The sequence below is a fragment of the Apiotrichum porosum genome, assembly GCF_003942205.1.
Source record: "Apiotrichum porosum strain DSM 27194 chromosome Unknown scaffold_17, whole genome shotgun sequence".
NCBI lineage: Eukaryota > Fungi > Basidiomycota > Tremellomycetes > Trichosporonales > Trichosporonaceae > Apiotrichum > Apiotrichum porosum.
Window position 1 is genome coordinate 46,807 of NW_021167124.1, and position 16,948 is coordinate 63,754.

General features: G+C 59.4%; 7 protein-coding genes across 7 annotated transcripts; 3 read left to right on the forward strand and 4 right to left on the reverse strand.

Annotated features, from left to right (window-relative positions):
- Positions 1 to 228: 228 nt before the first annotated feature.
- Positions 229 to 913, forward strand: RPC19 (RNA polymerase subunit AC19; the record flags this gene model as incomplete). The annotated part of the gene is made up of 3 exons (XM_028619170.1): positions 229 to 354; positions 438 to 535; positions 631 to 913. The coding sequence occupies 3 exons, from the start codon at positions 229 to 231 to the stop codon at positions 911 to 913; spliced, it is 507 nt and encodes a 168-aa protein (XP_028472344.1).
- A 139-nt stretch (positions 914 to 1,052) lies between these two features.
- EHS24_003498 (uncharacterized protein) lies at positions 1,053 to 5,229 on the reverse strand (the record flags this gene model as incomplete). The annotated part of the gene is made up of 4 exons (XM_028619171.1): positions 1,053 to 1,913; positions 1,954 to 2,108; positions 2,146 to 4,873; positions 4,930 to 5,229. 4 exons carry the CDS (start codon positions 5,227 to 5,229, stop codon positions 1,053 to 1,055), a joined length of 4,044 nt encoding a protein of 1,347 aa, XP_028472345.1.
- A 337-nt stretch (positions 5,230 to 5,566) lies between these two features.
- EHS24_003499 (uncharacterized protein) lies at positions 5,567 to 6,943 on the forward strand (the record flags this gene model as incomplete). The annotated part of the gene is made up of 8 exons (XM_028619172.1): positions 5,567 to 5,712; positions 5,911 to 6,132; positions 6,202 to 6,290; positions 6,342 to 6,403; positions 6,444 to 6,492; positions 6,546 to 6,731; positions 6,770 to 6,844; positions 6,885 to 6,943. The coding sequence occupies 8 exons, from the start codon at positions 5,567 to 5,569 to the stop codon at positions 6,941 to 6,943; spliced, it is 888 nt and encodes a 295-aa protein (XP_028472346.1).
- A 107-nt stretch (positions 6,944 to 7,050) lies between these two features.
- On the reverse strand, positions 7,051 to 9,126 carry UTP5 (Small subunit (SSU) processome component; the record flags this gene model as incomplete). Its single annotated transcript, XM_028619173.1, has 1 exon — positions 7,051 to 9,126. One exon carries the CDS (start codon positions 9,124 to 9,126, stop codon positions 7,051 to 7,053), a length of 2,076 nt encoding a protein of 691 aa, XP_028472347.1.
- Positions 9,127 to 10,305: 1,179 nt separating this feature from the next.
- Positions 10,306 to 12,012, forward strand: HAS1 (ATP-dependent RNA helicase; the record flags this gene model as incomplete). The annotated part of the gene is made up of 1 exon (XM_028619174.1): positions 10,306 to 12,012. One exon carries the CDS (start codon positions 10,306 to 10,308, stop codon positions 12,010 to 12,012), a length of 1,707 nt encoding a protein of 568 aa, XP_028472348.1.
- Positions 12,013 to 13,097: 1,085 nt separating this feature from the next.
- Positions 13,098 to 13,841, reverse strand: YTH1 (RNA-binding component of cleavage and polyadenylation factor; the record flags this gene model as incomplete). Its single annotated transcript, XM_028619175.1, has 2 exons — positions 13,098 to 13,669; positions 13,724 to 13,841. The coding sequence occupies 2 exons, from the start codon at positions 13,839 to 13,841 to the stop codon at positions 13,098 to 13,100; spliced, it is 690 nt and encodes a 229-aa protein (XP_028472349.1).
- Positions 13,842 to 14,104: 263 nt separating this feature from the next.
- Positions 14,105 to 15,957, reverse strand: EHS24_003503 (uncharacterized protein; the record flags this gene model as incomplete). The annotated part of the gene is made up of 4 exons (XM_028619176.1): positions 14,105 to 14,650; positions 14,692 to 15,403; positions 15,459 to 15,556; positions 15,631 to 15,957. 4 exons carry the CDS (start codon positions 15,955 to 15,957, stop codon positions 14,105 to 14,107), a joined length of 1,683 nt encoding a protein of 560 aa, XP_028472350.1.
- Between the last annotated feature and the right edge of the window lie 991 nt (positions 15,958 to 16,948).

The following is a 16,948-nucleotide window of genomic DNA, read 5'->3' on the forward strand; positions in this document are numbered from 1 at the left end:
GTGACATGCATGGCAGAGAACCTGCTCCACAGCATGCACAATGCACCAGGCCACCTGTCCCCAGCTTCACCCACAGCTTTCCGCCACTGTACTGAATTTGCTTCCGTCTGACTCATGTTCTTGCTACTTACGTAACCCAAAGTGAAATCTTGAGAAGTTGGTCCACTTGTTCACCACCACAAGCGACGCCTCCACCGTCACATCCACCGTATACACCACACCCGCACCATGGCTCCCCAGACCGAGGAACAGCGCAAGCAGGAGGAGGCCGCGTCGCGCCGCCACGCCAGGCTCGACAATGCCGGCGTGCTTCAGATGTCGGCCAACGTCGAGCAGCTCGAGAAGATCACTATTGTGAGTAACCGCCGGCATGTCGGATGCCGTTGTTGTTTGTCGAGCAAGACACGAAAGAGATTATGTGGGCTGACAGGTGTTAGCTCCCCGGCCACGAGCCAGACTACTCGGCCTGCACCTTCTGCCTGTGGGAGGAGGACCACACCCTCGGCAACACCCTGCGCTGGATGATCATGAAGGAGTGAGTGGTGACGCATGACCAGGCCCGCCGTACCGCTCGTTACAAGCTGGCCAGATGTCTTCCAAACCCCCGCGGGCCCCATCTGACACACACAGCGCCGACGTCGAGTACTGCGGTTACTCTGCCCCCCACCCTTCCGAGCCCAAGATCCACCTCCGCGTGCAGATGTACGACGGCCTGAGCGCGGTCGACTGCCTGCGCCGCGCGCTCGCCAACCTCCGCTCCCTGTTCGAGACCATGGGCTCGCAGTACGCCTCGTCCCTCCAGAACGACAACTACCCGCGTGAAAAGGACGTCGACGTCCACGAGGTCGTGGCCGAGACTCTCCGCGAGAGGGGATTCGGCGTTGAGGGTGACGCCATGGACGAGTCGAGCTAGAGGCCTCTTAATCTCCCCCTAGGATATCGGCCATCTCAGTACAGTAGAGGGCGCTGCCTCCCAGCGAGGGGTAGCCATTGTGTTATGCATGTACTCTTAGACCTCGCTATTTCTTAAATTTCTACCGCGTCATGGAACATCACCAGTCGTCGTCCGGAGGCGGAAGACCGCTACGCGGGGGCTCGTCCTCGTCGTCACTGCTCAAGTCGGCCTTGGCACGCTGGAACAGGTCGTCCATCTCCTTGCGTTTCTTCTCCTCCTCGCTCATGACATTGGCGGCAGGCACAAACTTTGTCCTTGCCGCGCTCGTGGTGGCGGGGGCTTGGGAGAGGAGCTCCATGTCCGCAGGCTTGAGGTCGACATAACGAGGCGAGGCATTGTCGCCCGCCAGCCACTTGCTTGCCGTCGTGGTAGCAGCGATCTCGACAGTGGGCACGTAAATGTCGTCCTGGAAGAACGCAGGCTTGTTGCGAGGGATGCTAAAGGAGACTTCCTCAATGCTCTTCGACGTCAAGCGCAGGCACTTTGCCACCTCAACCTTGCGCACATCGACGCCGGGCTTGGCGAGGAAGGAGACGGCAAGCTGCGGGCTGCTTCCCGTGTATGCCGGGAGCTTGGCAATAGCCTCCTGCTTGCCCGGGTGCACCTCGAACGCCTGGATCGCGCGCTCACCCTTGCCCCAAACATACAGAATGTTGGTGTCGACATCGTACACAGGGAAGAGGACACCGGGGGACACATCAATGGTCTGAGTGGCCTCGGTCGTGATCTCGCCGTTGCCAATGGCGTACAGGTTGATCTTGCGCATCGAGCCGCGTCCGAACCCAATGGACAGGAAGTGCGTCTCGTCAACCCAGGCCAGCTGACAGCCACGCGGCGAGTCGTGCGCCTTGCCCACGACCATGGTCGAGGGGTCACGAGGGTCGAGGACAGCGACCTTGCTGTCCTTGGTGGCCACAGCAATCCGGCCACCAGCGGGAGCGATGGCAAACCCAGTGATCTGATAATCAGCCAATGTATCGTATAGTCCCTCAACTCACGCCTTGGATGTCCAAGGTAACCTGTTTCGCCTCAGTGCCCGCCTCGAGGTCAAAGAAGCGCAGCGACGCCTTGCCGAGATCGTTGGTGGCGGCCACGAGCAGATCCTTGGCAGTGGGGTGGAACGCAATCTGGGAAATCTTGTCCACATGGTGGCCTGCGGGGTAAGCAAAGCACCCAGTCAATCCACTCACCTCGAACAGTCTTCTCAGGCTCTGGACCAGGACCCTCAACACCCTCAGGACCCACGCTCCAAACACGCAAGACGCCGTCCTCACCAGCCAACACGACACCGCTGCCGAACGGGTCAGCGGCAAAGTCTGCAAGGCCGACACCGCCGGACAAGTAGCCTACGCCACCGACAGGCAGACGGCCCTTCTTGGACAGCGGGTGAACGCAGATACGACCGCCGGGTCCTTGAATTGGGAACAGTGCCAGATGAGGAGTGGTGCGCAGGACCACACTGTCCTGGTGCAGCGTCACGACGGCGGGGACCTGGTCGTATGTGGGGTTGAGAGGCGACTTGCCAGCCACATACTTGCGCGACCAACCAGGGTTGTAGCGATCCCCACTGGGTGCTGCAGCGGAGGTGGCAGCGGGAGTGGTGGGTGCTGGCGTGGCGATCTCCACGGGTGCAGGGGCCTTGGGAGTGGGCTCAGACTTCGGGATGGCAGCTGGGGCCGACACAGCAGGAGCAGCATCGACAGGGGCAGCAGTGACAGGAGCAGCAGCAAGAGGGGCAGCCGCAACAGGTGAGGCGACAGCAACAGGCTCCGCCTTGGCCACAGGTGCCGGCTCTGAGGCATTCTGGGTCTTGGGAGCGGGGGTCGTCGCCTTCCTCGACTCGGGGGTCTCGAAAGACAAGATCTCACGATCCTCGCCAAACCCGAGGCGCACGACGTGACCCGCCCAAGGCGCATCAGAGTTGAGCACACCAGGGGCCCAAAGCTCGTACGCAGGCATGTAGCGCTCCACAAACTGGTGCACCTGGTCGTCGGTCATGCCATTGCCTCCATTGGCAGCCTTCATGGCGTGCTCCTGCTGCAGACGCCAGCGGAAGACGTACTCGTAGGTGGTGGGCTCGACCTGGACTAGAGCAGAGAAGTAGGGGTATACCTTGGCAGCAAATGTGGCAAGGTAGTCGTTGAGCTCCTCGAGCGAGGCGAGAGAGTGTTGGGGGAAGTACTTGCCGTCCTTGGCGGCATAGCGTGCCTCCAGCTCGGCAAGGGTGACTGGGGCAAAGCCAAACGACCAGCCTTCAAGCAGGAAGATGTCGAGAGGCCCGTCAACGGGAACAGTCTTCTCGCTACGGTCACCCTCGCCGTTGCACAGCGACTTGTCAAAGACCGGCAAGTCGACGTGGCCGCTGTTGATGTTCTTGACAGCCTCGAGGATGGTGGTTGCAAGATCAACGTCGTGTGTGCCGGGAGGACCACGGCCAGACAGCAGCGAGTTGTTTGGGTGGTCCGAAGCGACCTGTTTCAAGCCGGCGTGGGTACGGTACAGGTCTGGAATGTAAGCTAATACCGAGGACTTTTTGAGCTCACCGTCAAGAGAGAGGACTGCCACACGCAGGCCCTCAGTACGCAGCCAGTCGAGGAAGGCGTCGCACAGCGTGGTCTTACCACAGCCCTGGGGGCCTTGCAGACCGACCATGAGTGGGCCCTTGATACCCTTCGCGACGTGCTCCTTGTGGTAGCCAAGCACGCGTTCGCCAATGTTGCGAATCTTGTACGAGGTCGAAGCGTAAGACTCTCCAGGCTCGAGAGGCGGCACACCGCTGGTGACGGATGCCGGGAGGGAAGGTGGAGGGGCCTTGGCGGGAACTGAAGCTGGCGTGCCGGCCCGAGGAGGGGTGGCAGAAGGAGGAGTGACAGGCTCGACCGCCTTTGTCACGGGAGGAGGGGTGGGGACCGAAGCCGCGGCGGGTGCTGGCGCCGGAGCAGCTGGTGCCGGAGTCGAAACGGGTGCAGCAACCGCGACTGCAGCGGCCGGAACGCCAGAGGCAAGCTTCTGCTTACCTTCCTCGACGACCTTCTGCCAGGCATCGCGACGTTCCGGGTCCAGGCTGACTGGCAGCGGAGCATTATCACCACCCTTGAACCAGTCTGCAACAGTCTGCTCGGGCACACTGCCAACCACATCGGGGTAGAGGTCACCGTGGTAGTCGATGAGCTGACGACGGGGAACCTTGATAGCGAGCGGGAGGATGGCCTCGCCGTCCTTGTCCTGCGTCGGCAGGAGGACCGTGGCCACCTGAGCCTCCATGACGGGCAACGTGGACCAGTGGGAGAGGGCAATACTGCCGCTCGTGACCTGAGAAGGGAGGACGTGCGGGACCTCTTGGTATCCCAGAGAACCAGTGAGCTCAATCTGGCGGAGACGCATGTCTCCGCGACCGATCGTGTACACAATCCCGCGCTCCTCGTCGACGAGAGGAACGAGCGGGCCTTGGCTGTTGTCCACGCTGGCAATGAAGGTGGCACTCAGGCCTGCCGAAGCGGAGAGGAGAGAGTATTGCCTTGACCTCGTGCGAGAGAACGAGGTGACGAACAGGTCACCGCCGACGAATGCCACACGGGCAGGCTTGAGCGGCTGCATGGAGACGTCCTTGGTCTGCACGGCGTCGGAACCGGCACGCGCGTCCCAGATGTACGCCTGGCCCTTTTTGCCGACACCACCCACGAGACGACCATCGGCACTCCATGTGGCCGCCCAGAGGGCCACATCGCCGGTGGTCTTAAGCGTGATTGCGGGAGTCGAAGCCGCGACGTCGTAGATGGCGACGACAGGGGAGGTCGAAGTCACCAGCGCGAGGCCGGGTGTGGTGGGGTGCAGCGAAATGTTGGAGACGCGTCCTGCCGCCTGGAAGGAATGCCTCTTGGTAGGCGCGGCCACTCCATCGACAGTGTAGTATGAGACCTGGCATGAGCTTCACAGCGATCGAGCTAGCTCACGTTTCCGTCCGATCCAGCAACGACAATGCCGCCATCCTCGAGCCTGCTAACGTCCCAGTCGGCCACGTTGTTTCCAATCTTGCCGCTCCAAACCGCAGACTCATTCTCGCCATTGGCCGAGTACGAGCGGACACTGGCCTCTCCGCCAGGCGTGAGGGTGAGGACGCTTTCGCGGTTGGTCTTGAGGACGCTGGAGAACGCCGACGTGTTGGAAGGTGCGTCGCTGGCGAGACTCGACAGACCGGTACGGTACCATGCGTCCCGGTGCGGGACCGTAGGGACCGCATTGCGGAACTTGGTCGCCCCGAACTTTGGGGCCATGGTGGTGACGGGTTGTTGAGATGAGGACGGAAGATGGTGAGCTGGATGGACGACTAGGTGCCTTGTTGGATGTCCATTTGAATTGTCGGCTTAATGACGTGCCTATGACGTTTGTAATTGCGAGGTTACCAATGCTATTATGGCATACTTTCCTTATCGTAAATGGGTCAAGCCGCGAATCAGTGGATCCGCGGGGTCTCCGTGTGCGGCATCTATGGACAACTATCGGCAACAGCGACCAGCCCCGTTGCATCGTAACGAGTCGCAAGACAGGCGGTCTTTAACAACACTGTTCATCACGGGCCACTACTGGCATTTGACAGTACACCACACAAAAATGACCTTCTCGACTCGTCTTGCCTCCCGTATCTCGGGCATGGCCAGCCGTCGCTTGACGGCCGCAACGGCCAACAACCAGCTCCAGCTCCAACTGCGCCATATGGCGAGCAAGACCCCCAACTCGAGCGTGTTCAACACCAACCAGTGAGCTGTCGTAGTGTTTGCATATAGCTGATGACAGACTGGTGGGCAAAACTGGTGCGCTGTCTTGACTCGCTTTTGCACAGCGCGACTGACACAACCTTCCTCCAACTCCAACCATGACCATACCACCACGTCCCTTCCCTCCCTCCCCCTTCCTTGCCCACTAACCTCTCCAGTCCTCGTCACGGGAGCCTCCAGTGGCATCGGGGCCGCTACCGCCGAACTATTTGCTCGCGCTGGCTCCAACGTCGTCCTCCTCGCCCGCCGCCGTGCGGCACTGGACCAAGTCGCCGAACAGTGCCAGCAGGCATACGCCGAGTCGGGGCACGACGGCAGAGTCGTGGTCATCCCGGCTGACATGCAGGACCGCAAGAGCGTCGGCGGGGTCCTGGACCAGCTGGACGGGTTGACACTGGACATGTGAGTCTGCTCTTAACCAGTTACATCTTCATCGAAAGGGAGGCCATAGCTGACTTGCAACTCCGGCAGCCTGGTCAACAATGCTGGCCTGGTCCGCGGTCGCGAGCATGTCGGAGACGTCACGGACGAAGACATCGAGGTCATGTTCCAGACGAACGGTACGGTGTCCTACGACCTCCCAGAATGACACGTTGTGCTGACGCTCAAAGTGTTTGGCCTGATACACTTGACCCAGTCGGTTGTGCGCGAGTTCAAGAAGCGCAACCAAGGCGTGGGTGACAGTGTTGTCTCGTTTAACGCTCACCCACTAGATGATCATCAACCTCGGCTCAGTGGCTGGCATCGAGCCCTATGCTGGAGGTAAGCTACATTTCCGCCTATTTCACAGGTCTAGGTTCCTAGCTGACACCCAGGCTCGATCTACTGCGCGACCAAGGCGGCCGTGACGGCGTTTAGCGGCTCGTTGCTGCGTGAACTGGTCAACACCAACATCCGCGTCGCCGAGATCCAGCCGGGCATGGTCGAGACCGAGTTCTCCGTCGTGCGGTACCGCGGGGACAAGGACAGGGCCACAAACGAGTATTCTGGCATGACGCCTTGTGAGCTTCCCATTACTGTTCTTAGAGCTGACTCGCAGTGACGGGTGCGGACATTGCAGAGCAGATTGTGTGGGTTGCGTCCCGCCCAGCACATGTCAACATCGCCAACATGCGTAGGTGGACCTTGGCGACTTTGTCGCGCTCACCTATCAGTCATCTTCCCCGTAAACCAAGCTTCAGCGACAATCAACTGGCGCAAGCCCCAGGAATAAGGCAAAAGGGTGCAGCTGCAGCAAGAGTGGTTGTTTGTAGTAGAGATCCCAATTGGATAATGATGACATGCTGTGTGTGTGGAATACATAATTGCTCTAGAGCGCGATCACTCGTCGTCGCTCTCCTCCTCCTCATCCTCGCTCTCCTCAGCCTCGACATCCAGGAGAGCCTCGTCGTCCGAGTCGAGCGCATCGTCGTCGCTGTCCTCATCGTCCTCCTCCGAGTCGTCCTCGTCAGACTCGTCGTCCGAGGAGCCGGCCATCATGTTGATGTCCTCGATGGCGTCCTCGTCGTCCTCGCCAACCTCGATCTGCACCTCGTCGTCGCTCTCGCCCTCGACGTAGTGCTCGCCCTCGCCCTTGTCGTCGATGGTCTGCTCGGCGGCAAGGCGGCGCATGTTGATCTGCGCAAGCGCAAGGTCAAGACGACCTGAGAGCGAAAGAAGGGGCTGGTAAAGCTCCATACGGGTAGCGAGAAGGTTGGAGAGCGCCGAGAGCTGGGCAGGGAGCGAAGGCATGGTCATGAGAATGTTGCCACGCTCAATGAGCACGCCCTTGACCCACTCGACAGTGCCGCGGCCCTGCTGCTCGTTCTGAACATTGCCGCGACCGCCGCCACGGCGGTTCATGCCCTTGCCCTGGCCGAGACGCTCAACACACGCCTTGAGGAGTGGCAGAGCGAGCTGGGCGGGGAGCTTGCGCACCGTGTTGCGGATGAGCACAGGGTCACGGTGCGACAGGCAAAGGGTAAGGAGGGCGGGGTCCGAGGTGTGGAGGGCCTGGACGAGAATACGAACGAGCGACGCGGCGTTGGCGGGCTCGGCGGCGGCGGCAGTGCCGTTGGCCTGGGCGGCAGCGGGCACAGCAAGAAGACGCTCGCCAAGCGAGAGGTCGGCCATGTCGACGTCCGTGGGGAGGGCGGCAGCGGGCTCCGAGTCCTCATCGTCGGCAGCAGCCTGAACGGCATTGGCGGGAGCCTGGAAGCGCTGGAGGGTCGAGCCGTTGGCCTGGGCCTGCGAGGCAATGAGGTCCTGAGCGTCGCACTTGACGACAGTCGACGATCGGAGACCACCCTCGGGCAGCTCGTAGACGGCCTTGTACCACTTGACACGACCACCACCGGCCATGCGGCCGCACACAAGTGCGCCCTGGGCACCCTCGTCGACGACGGCAAACTCGGCGCGGGCAATGCGAGCGATACGCTCATCCTTGCCCTCAACAAGCTTGATCTGCTTGGGCTTGGAGTCCGACTTGGGGCGAGCAAAGTCGAGTTCCGAGGGGATGGGGAAGAGAGAGATTTCGCCCGAAAAGTGGAGAACCGAGAGGAGCTCCGACGAGATGGCGAGCGAGTGCACAGGCGAAAGGGTCGGTGCGGTGTAACGGTACGACAGCTTTGGTGTGGATGTGGGCGACTGCAGGGTGTACTGCGACACGGTGCGGTCGTCCTCCGAAACGACGAGGAACGACGACCCTTGTTGTGTCAAGGGCAATGGCTGCAGCGAAGTGACCGAGGTGGTCGAGACCGGGAGGGGGGAAGAGGTGTGTGTGATCGAAGACGATGCCAAGGTAAGGTGAAGGGCAAGGACCGAGAGAGTACCGACGAGCACGTGGAGCACTTCGGCAGTCGAGGTGGGGAGAAGGGCGACAGCGGCAGGCGACGACACGGTCGCGGGGAGAGCGACAGTGTGGGCGATAGCCGAGGCGTCAGGGCCAAGAACTAGGAGGTTCGAGGCCGTAGACAGAATGACACCGTTCTCATCCGACCAGGCAGCAGTGACCTGCGAAGGAAGTGGAAGGGTGCGCTGAACTTCCCCCTTCAGAGGTGCGTAAAAGGCGAGGGTTGAAGCCTCGCCCTTGTTGGTCGCAAGGATAAGAACATCCTCGTCACCGCCGTCACCAGCAAGCGACTTCCTCTTCCTGCGCTTCTTGGCCGCACCCGAAGATGCGACGGAAGCCCAGCAGAGGGCGGTAACCTTGGCGGCACCGGCGACCTCCCACTCGGACACGACACAGTCCGCCGTAACGTCCCAAACCTGCACCTTGTCGGCCGCGCCAAGGACGGGCAGAGCAAGGGCGAAGTGGGTCCTCGAGGGGTTGAATCCCGAGACTGAGGGGGGTGGGGGAGGGGCCTGAGCGGCACCCTTCTGCCTCGAGGGGCCAGCAACGGGTTGTCTAGGAGCCATTTCTTATATCGTTAGCTCTGATTCAAAAAAAAAATTGTTCAAAAGAGCAGGAGATAGAATGTGATTCAGATGGGGTGCCCGGGAAATGGGTTCGGGCCTTTGCACCATATTTTTTGTGATGTAAGAAGACCGTCGTGTTGGGATCATCAGATATAGAGATGGAAATAGGAATAGTGGGGTTGTGTATGGGAGGGAGAGCGCCGCGAGACTTACTTATTGGACAGACAACGGGTTGGTGATTATACACAACAAAAAATCTAGTGTAGCACTACGCCTGTTAGCCATGGCCAGCTGAAACCAACAAAAAGAGTGAAAGGAAGAAGTTTTGATTCAGTAGAAATAAAACAGCCATGTTTCGTCTACATCGCCCAACGACCACAACCGGCAATTAAGACGGCCATGGCCGCGGGCTCAGGCGGTAATTCCCAAATGGGACATCATTATGAGGAGAAGTGGAGAAAGTTTCGGGGATGATGCTGGACAAGACACTCACGAGGAAACTGGGGGGCCCGGTGCAAAGCAATCGACAGGCAGAGTAGTATTGGGGAAGCGGGAGATGCTAAATTATCGTCAGCTCGCAGTTTCGAGGAAATCAAGAAACAAGAGGGAGGATGAGGGGTTCAGAGAAGTGCGTTTATGTGTCTTCGGCGCTTGGCCATAACAGACTCTAGTTTGAATTGATACACAGAGTCATCCCGTTGAGATGGTAGTCTGAAGCGCAGCGTGGAAGGAGATGGAACCTCAAACCCAAAACTGGCGCTACAATGAGGGGGAAAGGATGGGGTGGGAGGGGGTATGTGGTAGCGAGTGGATGACTTACCTCGATGAGCTATGCTCCAGGCTCTTTTGGGGAGATGTGTAGAGGGTTGTTTTGCGACCGTTGGGGCCGTTGGATGGCCGACGATGTGAGAAAGAGAAATTGTTGCGAGTGGGGAAAAGCCGCTTGAAATATTGTTTCGCAAAGGCAAAAGGGTGCGAGCGGGGGCGAGGGCGCGAGCAACGGGAGTATAACTATCAGTTGTACCGACCGGCCATCTTTGCCTCCTTCTCCACGTCATTACTAAAAGTTGAGAATCAGCGCGCGCGCCGGCTCTCTCTGCCTGGGGGTTGGCCACCCTGCAAATGTGCTTCACAAAAGTTCGGATCTCTCAAGTCACACCCACAACAACCCAACAAAACATGTCCGCCCCTCGCCCAGACGGCAAGGTTGCCAAGAAGCGCAAGCGTCCCTCCAAGGGTGCTCCTCCCGTTGAGGAGGAGTCGCCTGCCCCTGCCGCCGTTGAGTCGGACGCCGAGATGGCTGAGGAGGAGGATGTCACTGCCCCCGAGCCTTCGTCGTCCAAGGTCACTCTCGATGGCCCCCCCACAGCCTCGACCGACTATGAGCGTGTCCCCTTCTCGTCACTCCCCCTGTCGCCTGCTACCCTCAGCTCGATTGAGCGCATGGGCTTTGAGACCATGACCGAGGTCCAGGCGCGCACCATCCCGCCTCTCCTTGCCGGCAAGGACGTTCTCGGTGCTGCCCGTACTGGTTCGGGCAAGACCATGGCGTTCCTCGTCCCCTCGGTTGAGATGCTTAACCAGCTTCGTTTCAAGCCTGCCAACGGTACTGGTGTCGTGATCATCTCGCCCACGCGTGAGCTCGCGCTCCAGATCCTTGGTGTTGTCAAGGACCTCATGCAGGGCCACTCGCAGACGTTTGGTATTGTCATGGGCGGTGCCAACCGCAAGGCCGAGGCCGACAAGCTCGTCAAGGGTGTCAACCTTCTCGTCGCTACCCCCGGTCGTCTGCTCGACCACCTCCAGAACACCAAGGGTTTCGTGTTCAAGAACCTCAAGGCGCTCGTCATTGACGAGGCCGACCGTATCCTTGAGGTCGGTTTCGAGGAGGAGATGAAGCAGATTATCAAGATCCTGCCCAACGACAACCGCCAGTCGATGCTGTTCTCGGCCACCCAGACCACCAAGGTTACCGACCTGGCGCGCATGTCGCTCCGCCCCGGTCCCCTGTACATCAACGTTGACCAGAAGAAGGACACTTCGACTGCCGAGTTCCTCGAGCAGGGTTACGTTGTGTGCGAGTCGGACAGGCGATTCCTCTTGCTCTTCACCTTCCTGAAGCGCAACCTCAAGAAGAAGGTCATTGTCTTCTTCTCGTCGTGTAACTCGGTCAAGTACCACGCCGAACTGCTCAACTACATCGACGTGCCCGTCCTCGACCTACACGGCAAGCAGAAGCAGCAGAAGCGTACCAACACCTTCTTCGAGTTCTGCAACGCCCCCACTGGTATCCTTCTCTGCACGGACGTTGCCGCCCGTGGCCTCGACATTCCCAAGGTCGACTGGATCATCCAGTTTGACCCTCCTGATGACCCTCGCGACTACATCCACCGTGTCGGCCGTACCGCGCGTGCCGGCAAGGCTGGCAAGTCGCTCCTCTTCCTGCTCCCCTCCGAGCTGGGCTTCCTCCGCTTCCTCAAGGTCGCCAAGGTGCCCCTCAACGAGTACCAGTTCCCGCAGAAGAAGATTGCCGATGTGCAAAAGCAGCTCGAGTCGCTCATCTCCAAGAACCACTACCTCAACGTCTCGGCCCGCGACGGCTATCGCTCGTACCTCCAGGCCTACGCGTCGTACTCGCTTAAGAAGATTTTCGACGTCAACGCCCTCGACCTCGCCAAGGTCGGCCGTGCGTTCGGCTTCTCGGTCCCGCCCAAGGTCAACATCTCGGTCGGCTCCATCAAGGGCAAGAAGTCGTCGGCCGGTGACGACGACGACAGCGACGACGACGCCGTCCGCGCCAACAAAAAGTCTCGCGACGACGACGACGGTGTCGTCAAAAAGGCCTACTACCGCAATCGTAAGCCGCAGGGCAAGGGCAGGGCATAGGTGGTTTTGTGCTTGATTTTGTACTAGGATGATGCCACGGCTATAGACTATGGTGGTGCAGCGGCAGAGAGCGCAGTGACAGCGAGCCTAGCGAGCCTTTGCGAGCGTCTGCACCGTATACACATATTAACTAAACCTGGAGGAGCCATTCTGGCACCGGCTGACGTATATGCCTCGATTGAATCGAAAGCGGCGAGCCTGTTCGCAAATCAGTCGGTCAACCTATAACCGCACGTTTCGCCTATATTCCAACACAGTCCGTAGGGCAATAGGGTCATAAATTATTGACACTCTGGGGGGTTGAGGTTCGATTCCTCGGGATATACCGACTAAGTATTCCGGAATGAAGAACCAACACTGGTAGGAATGGGGTCGACGGCCGTAATGGGCAAGCCTCAACCTTTTGCATATCCGGCCCCCAGCCACCCAATCCGCATTACAATTTGTTTTCTAATTGATGCGAACCAGCAAGAGCATTTAATTCCGTCGCAGCTCCTCTACAATCCAGTCTCATTTCTCTTGTTGGTTGTCAAAGCCTACCCAATAGAGACCCCGTCAAGAAACGGGGTGGGAAGGGATTGAGTGTTTGCAATATCAGTGTGATTTGTGGGTCAGTTGAATGTTCGTCTTTGGTCTCTGTCATCTGCGTCAGTCCATGTCCCTGCAGCAATCTCAAGTAATGCCAAATGGCAAAAATAATGTCATACACATGCGTGGTGGGCTATCTATCTCTACATCGTAGCGCTACTCTCAATCCCTCACGCGGTCTCGGAGGCCACCACGGTCACCGGGAACCGCGTCGTTCGGGCAAGCGTTCGCAAAGTGGCCGTACTGGTTACACCTCTGTGTGGAGAGAAACATTGTCAGCTGGGGTTTCTTTAACAAAGCGCCCTTCTCAACTCACAAAGCACAGCACAGTCGACAGGTCCTTGACCCAGCGACCACCGTCGCCTCCTCCGCCGCCGCCATGGTCACCGCGCCCGCCGCCACCACCGCCGCGCTGGCCCGAGTATCCGCCCGCGCGCCAGCCCTGCAACGACCCGCCCTCGGTCCACGCCGCTGCGGGGGTGATGACGGCGTTCGGGTCATACTTGTACTCGCGCCAACGGCCGTACCCTGCCGGCAGCTGCGGCGGGGGGGCCGCTCTTGGTCGGGTCGGGCGGGATGGGGTTGGCGTACGTCTCTGGTTCGGGCAGGTTGGGTGATGGGTGCGCGAGCTTGCAGTCGGGCCCATCGGGGCAGAAACCGGCCATGTACGCCTGGCACAGCGTGCGGCGGACGTGGCGGCGCGGACACTCGGAGCCCAGGCGACAGAACCCGCGGTTGTAGTCTGGACACTCGACGCGGCGGTCGCGCGGGTGGTAGTACAGGCATTCGCCGCCCAGCTCGCACTTCCCCAGCTTGACAAACCACACGCACACGGGCATGGTGCGCAGGTTCCAGTCGTGCGTGTACTCGCAGTTGTCGCCGACCTTGCACAGGTTGCGCAGGTAGTGCTTGCACACTGTAGTCTTCTTTTCGCGCTCGCGCGGGTGTGTCGGGAGTGGGGGTGGGGGTTTGAAGTTGATCGGGGCCGGCGTGGTGTGTCGCAACGGGCAGACGGTCGGGCCCAGCGGGCATCCTAGTGGGGAGATGTTCATGCGGCAGATCTGGTCATCTGGACAAGTGTTAGTATAGGAGCAGGGACACCATCATCATCGTCAACACGTACCGGAATCGAGCTTCAAGTTGCGCTCTTGCTTCAGGTATCCCTCAATATCGAGGTTGACCTGGTGGAAGTCGGGGCGCACAAAGTCGGCAGCGCGGCCGAGGTTGGCGGTGGTGGTCATTTTGGGCGGTGGTAGATGATACCTCTGTGGTTGTTTTGTGTTTATGCAGCAATGTGTGAATGGCAGAGTAACATGAACCAAGTCTCTCGAGTGAACTCGGCGGCAAGAATGGGATGGATCACAGGCACCGTAGGGCCCACTATTATATATTAGAGACGGGACTATAATCTGGCACATTCCATTTGAATATGTCCGCACGTCGGCGGGCTGGCTGACTAAGCGGGTTTGTAATGCTAAATGCTCGCTCTATCCATGCGCGGGGTCTACATGCTACCACGGCCCAGGTCTTGGCCGTCGTCGTCCCTGCCGAAATCAAACGGATTCTCAGCCTCCTTGGCCTTGCCCTTGTCCACCTTGCTCGAGGACAGGTCAATGTCCACTCCTTCCTTCAACGCCAGCGCAGACATGAGGAGGGACAGCATCTCGCCCTGCTTGTCGATCGTTCGTCGCAAAGACTCGATCTGCTCGAGCAGGACATACTGGTTCTTGGCCAGCTTGATGTTTGTCAAGTCCTTGTCGCGCGATGCCTGGCGTTGCGATATGGACTGGGAAGGGGTGTGCGTGTGCGAGTGGCCCAGGCCATCCTGGTGCCACATGGGAGGCTGCTGCTGGCGCACGGCAGGGGCAAGAGACGCCGCTGTGCTCCTTTCCTCGGTGACTGCCATGAGTGGGTTGGGCGAGGCACGGCCGTTGTGTACCGGGTTGGCGACGGGAAGGAGCGGTGTGTCTGCGTTATCGCTGACAGGGCTGATATTAGATGGACGCTTTGGTGTAGGTGGTTCAGAAATGGAGTCGCGGGGTGAGACAGGCTTGAGAGTTAGTGTTTTCCTTGGATGCGAAGGTAACTCACTGCATGCTGTTGGAAGCTGACCATTGCGTCGTAGACAATGGCAAAGTTGCGGCCGAGAACAAAGGATGGCAATGCGATGAGGAGGAGACCGAACATGAGGAGTGGGACCGACATGATCTTGCCCAGCGCACTCTTGGGCACCACATCGCCGTAACCGGCCGTGCTCATGGTGACGAGCGCAAACCAGGCCGTCTGTGGGATAGAGTCGAAGAGCGACACATCGCCGTCGCTGTCCACAAACGCACCAAGGGTCGCGTCCCAGGTACCGCGTTCGGCGAAATAGATCAGTGTCGAGAAGAGGACGAGGACGAGGACGATAAAGTACGAAATGGCGATGAGGGCGTCCTTGGACCGACGGACAGCCACGTACATGACCTCGATGGTCAGGAGCATCTGGTTCTCATACTTGAACGCGCGGAAGACACGCAGCAAGCGCAGAGTACGCAGGATCGAAAACCTGAATAAGATGCTCGTGTCTTCTTGTCTTGCCACTTCGATGTAGTAGGGCAAAATGGACAGCAGGTCGAGAATGGCAAAGAACGAGGTGGCCCAGTTGTAGTACATGGACCACGAGTCGGAGTGGGCCAGCGAACGTGTAATGTACTCGACAGTGAACAGGACAACCAGAGTAGTGTCGAGACCAAACAGTGCCTTGACAGATGCAGGGGAGGTGTGGAACGACGGCAAGGTAGATAATGTTGTGAGGACGGCGCTGGTGGGAGGTGTCAGTCAGTAGGCTTAACGCGACACGGCGTTCTTCAACTCACCTAAACAGGATGGCACCAGTCACAGCCACGTGAATGAAGAAGGCTTCACGCCCGCTGCTGGGCTCCTCCATCAGAGATAGAGCTTTCGCTTCCATCGACTGCGCATGTTGGCGGCAATCGAATGGTGGTCGTCTCCCTCGCTAAATCCCAGAATGTGGCCAAAGTCCGGTACCTGGACCTCTTCATTGTCGGGGCCGAGCTCGTTGAGGTCATCGCTGAGAAAGTTCTGAGGGGAGAAGACACGCCTCATGGACGTTTCAGGCGATCCGGGTGTGGCGGCAGAACTCGCTCGTCGCCTGTTGCGGGGCCTGCTCGTCGCTGCGCCTGGGGCGGCAAACAACAACGAGCTCGAGGCGTTGGGGTGGAGGGTGAGCTTGCGGGGCCTGGACATTGAGGCCCGGGGCTGTGGGTGCTGGTTGGGGACGGACCCTGCAGCGGTGAGCTCGTACTCTTCGCCGGGTACAGGCATGGCCGATGACGACGGTGGGTACGAAGACATTGCTGCGGATGGTCGAGAAGCTGGACGGCGAAGCGCGTCGCGTTGGATGATGACCATCTCGTCGAGATCTGATCTTGAGTTCTGTGCCTCTGGTGGCCAATTTCAGGTTTACGTAATGCGGGACGAGGTGGTCTTGGCAGGCGAGACGTTGCGTATGGTTTGGTGCAGCGCCAAGTGGCATGGGGGAAGATGAACAGGAGGCCAGGAGCTTGTGGATGGCCGAGCAGGATCGTCAGTGATGGTGATGATGGTGATGGTGATGGTGGTGGTGGTGGGTGTGATGGGAGGTGTGAGTTTGCATGGAAGCGCAGCATTTGGGCACACTGGGATCCGGATGCGTGTGCGTGTGTGGGCTGTGCTTCGCGTGGCGGTTACACGCGCTCCCTCCTAGCCGGCCAATGGCCACATTGACGAGGGGGCAGTCTGAAGAATAGGAAGCTGATTGAAGAGAACCTTCTCGCAAGCAATTGGGTTCATGGAACATACACAAGCTATGTTGTGGCCTGTGGTATGCACACCATCAACCGTCTCGCTGTGCCACTCGATTACTCTCGCTCTCGCTGTCGCTGGTGTCACTCACTGATATCACTGCACCGTCCCAACGGAACCTTTTATTTTGGGTGAGTCCTCGAATCGCCACCCAGCCAGACGCCGGAAAACCCCGCTGGCTGGGCTGGCTGGCTGAGCCTGGGTGAGCCCGGGTGAGCCACCCGCCCAGTCTCGCTGCCCAGTCGCTGCCACTGTGTACGCACTTGTATAGGCACACACACAAAGTGAACGACAGAGACTATTAGCATCTCGTCCACATCGTCCTCCATCCCTCCTCTCCCGCTCGCCACCAACGGCGTGTAGTAGCCCACCCCCCTACTACCACCACCACCACTGCCCTGGCCTCCCCCCCGGACAGCTCGGCGTGCCAATACCCCCCCTCCCCCCCGGCCACAGACGGCGTGCGCTCGACTCTAGAGCCCCATCACCTAATACTCCCTCG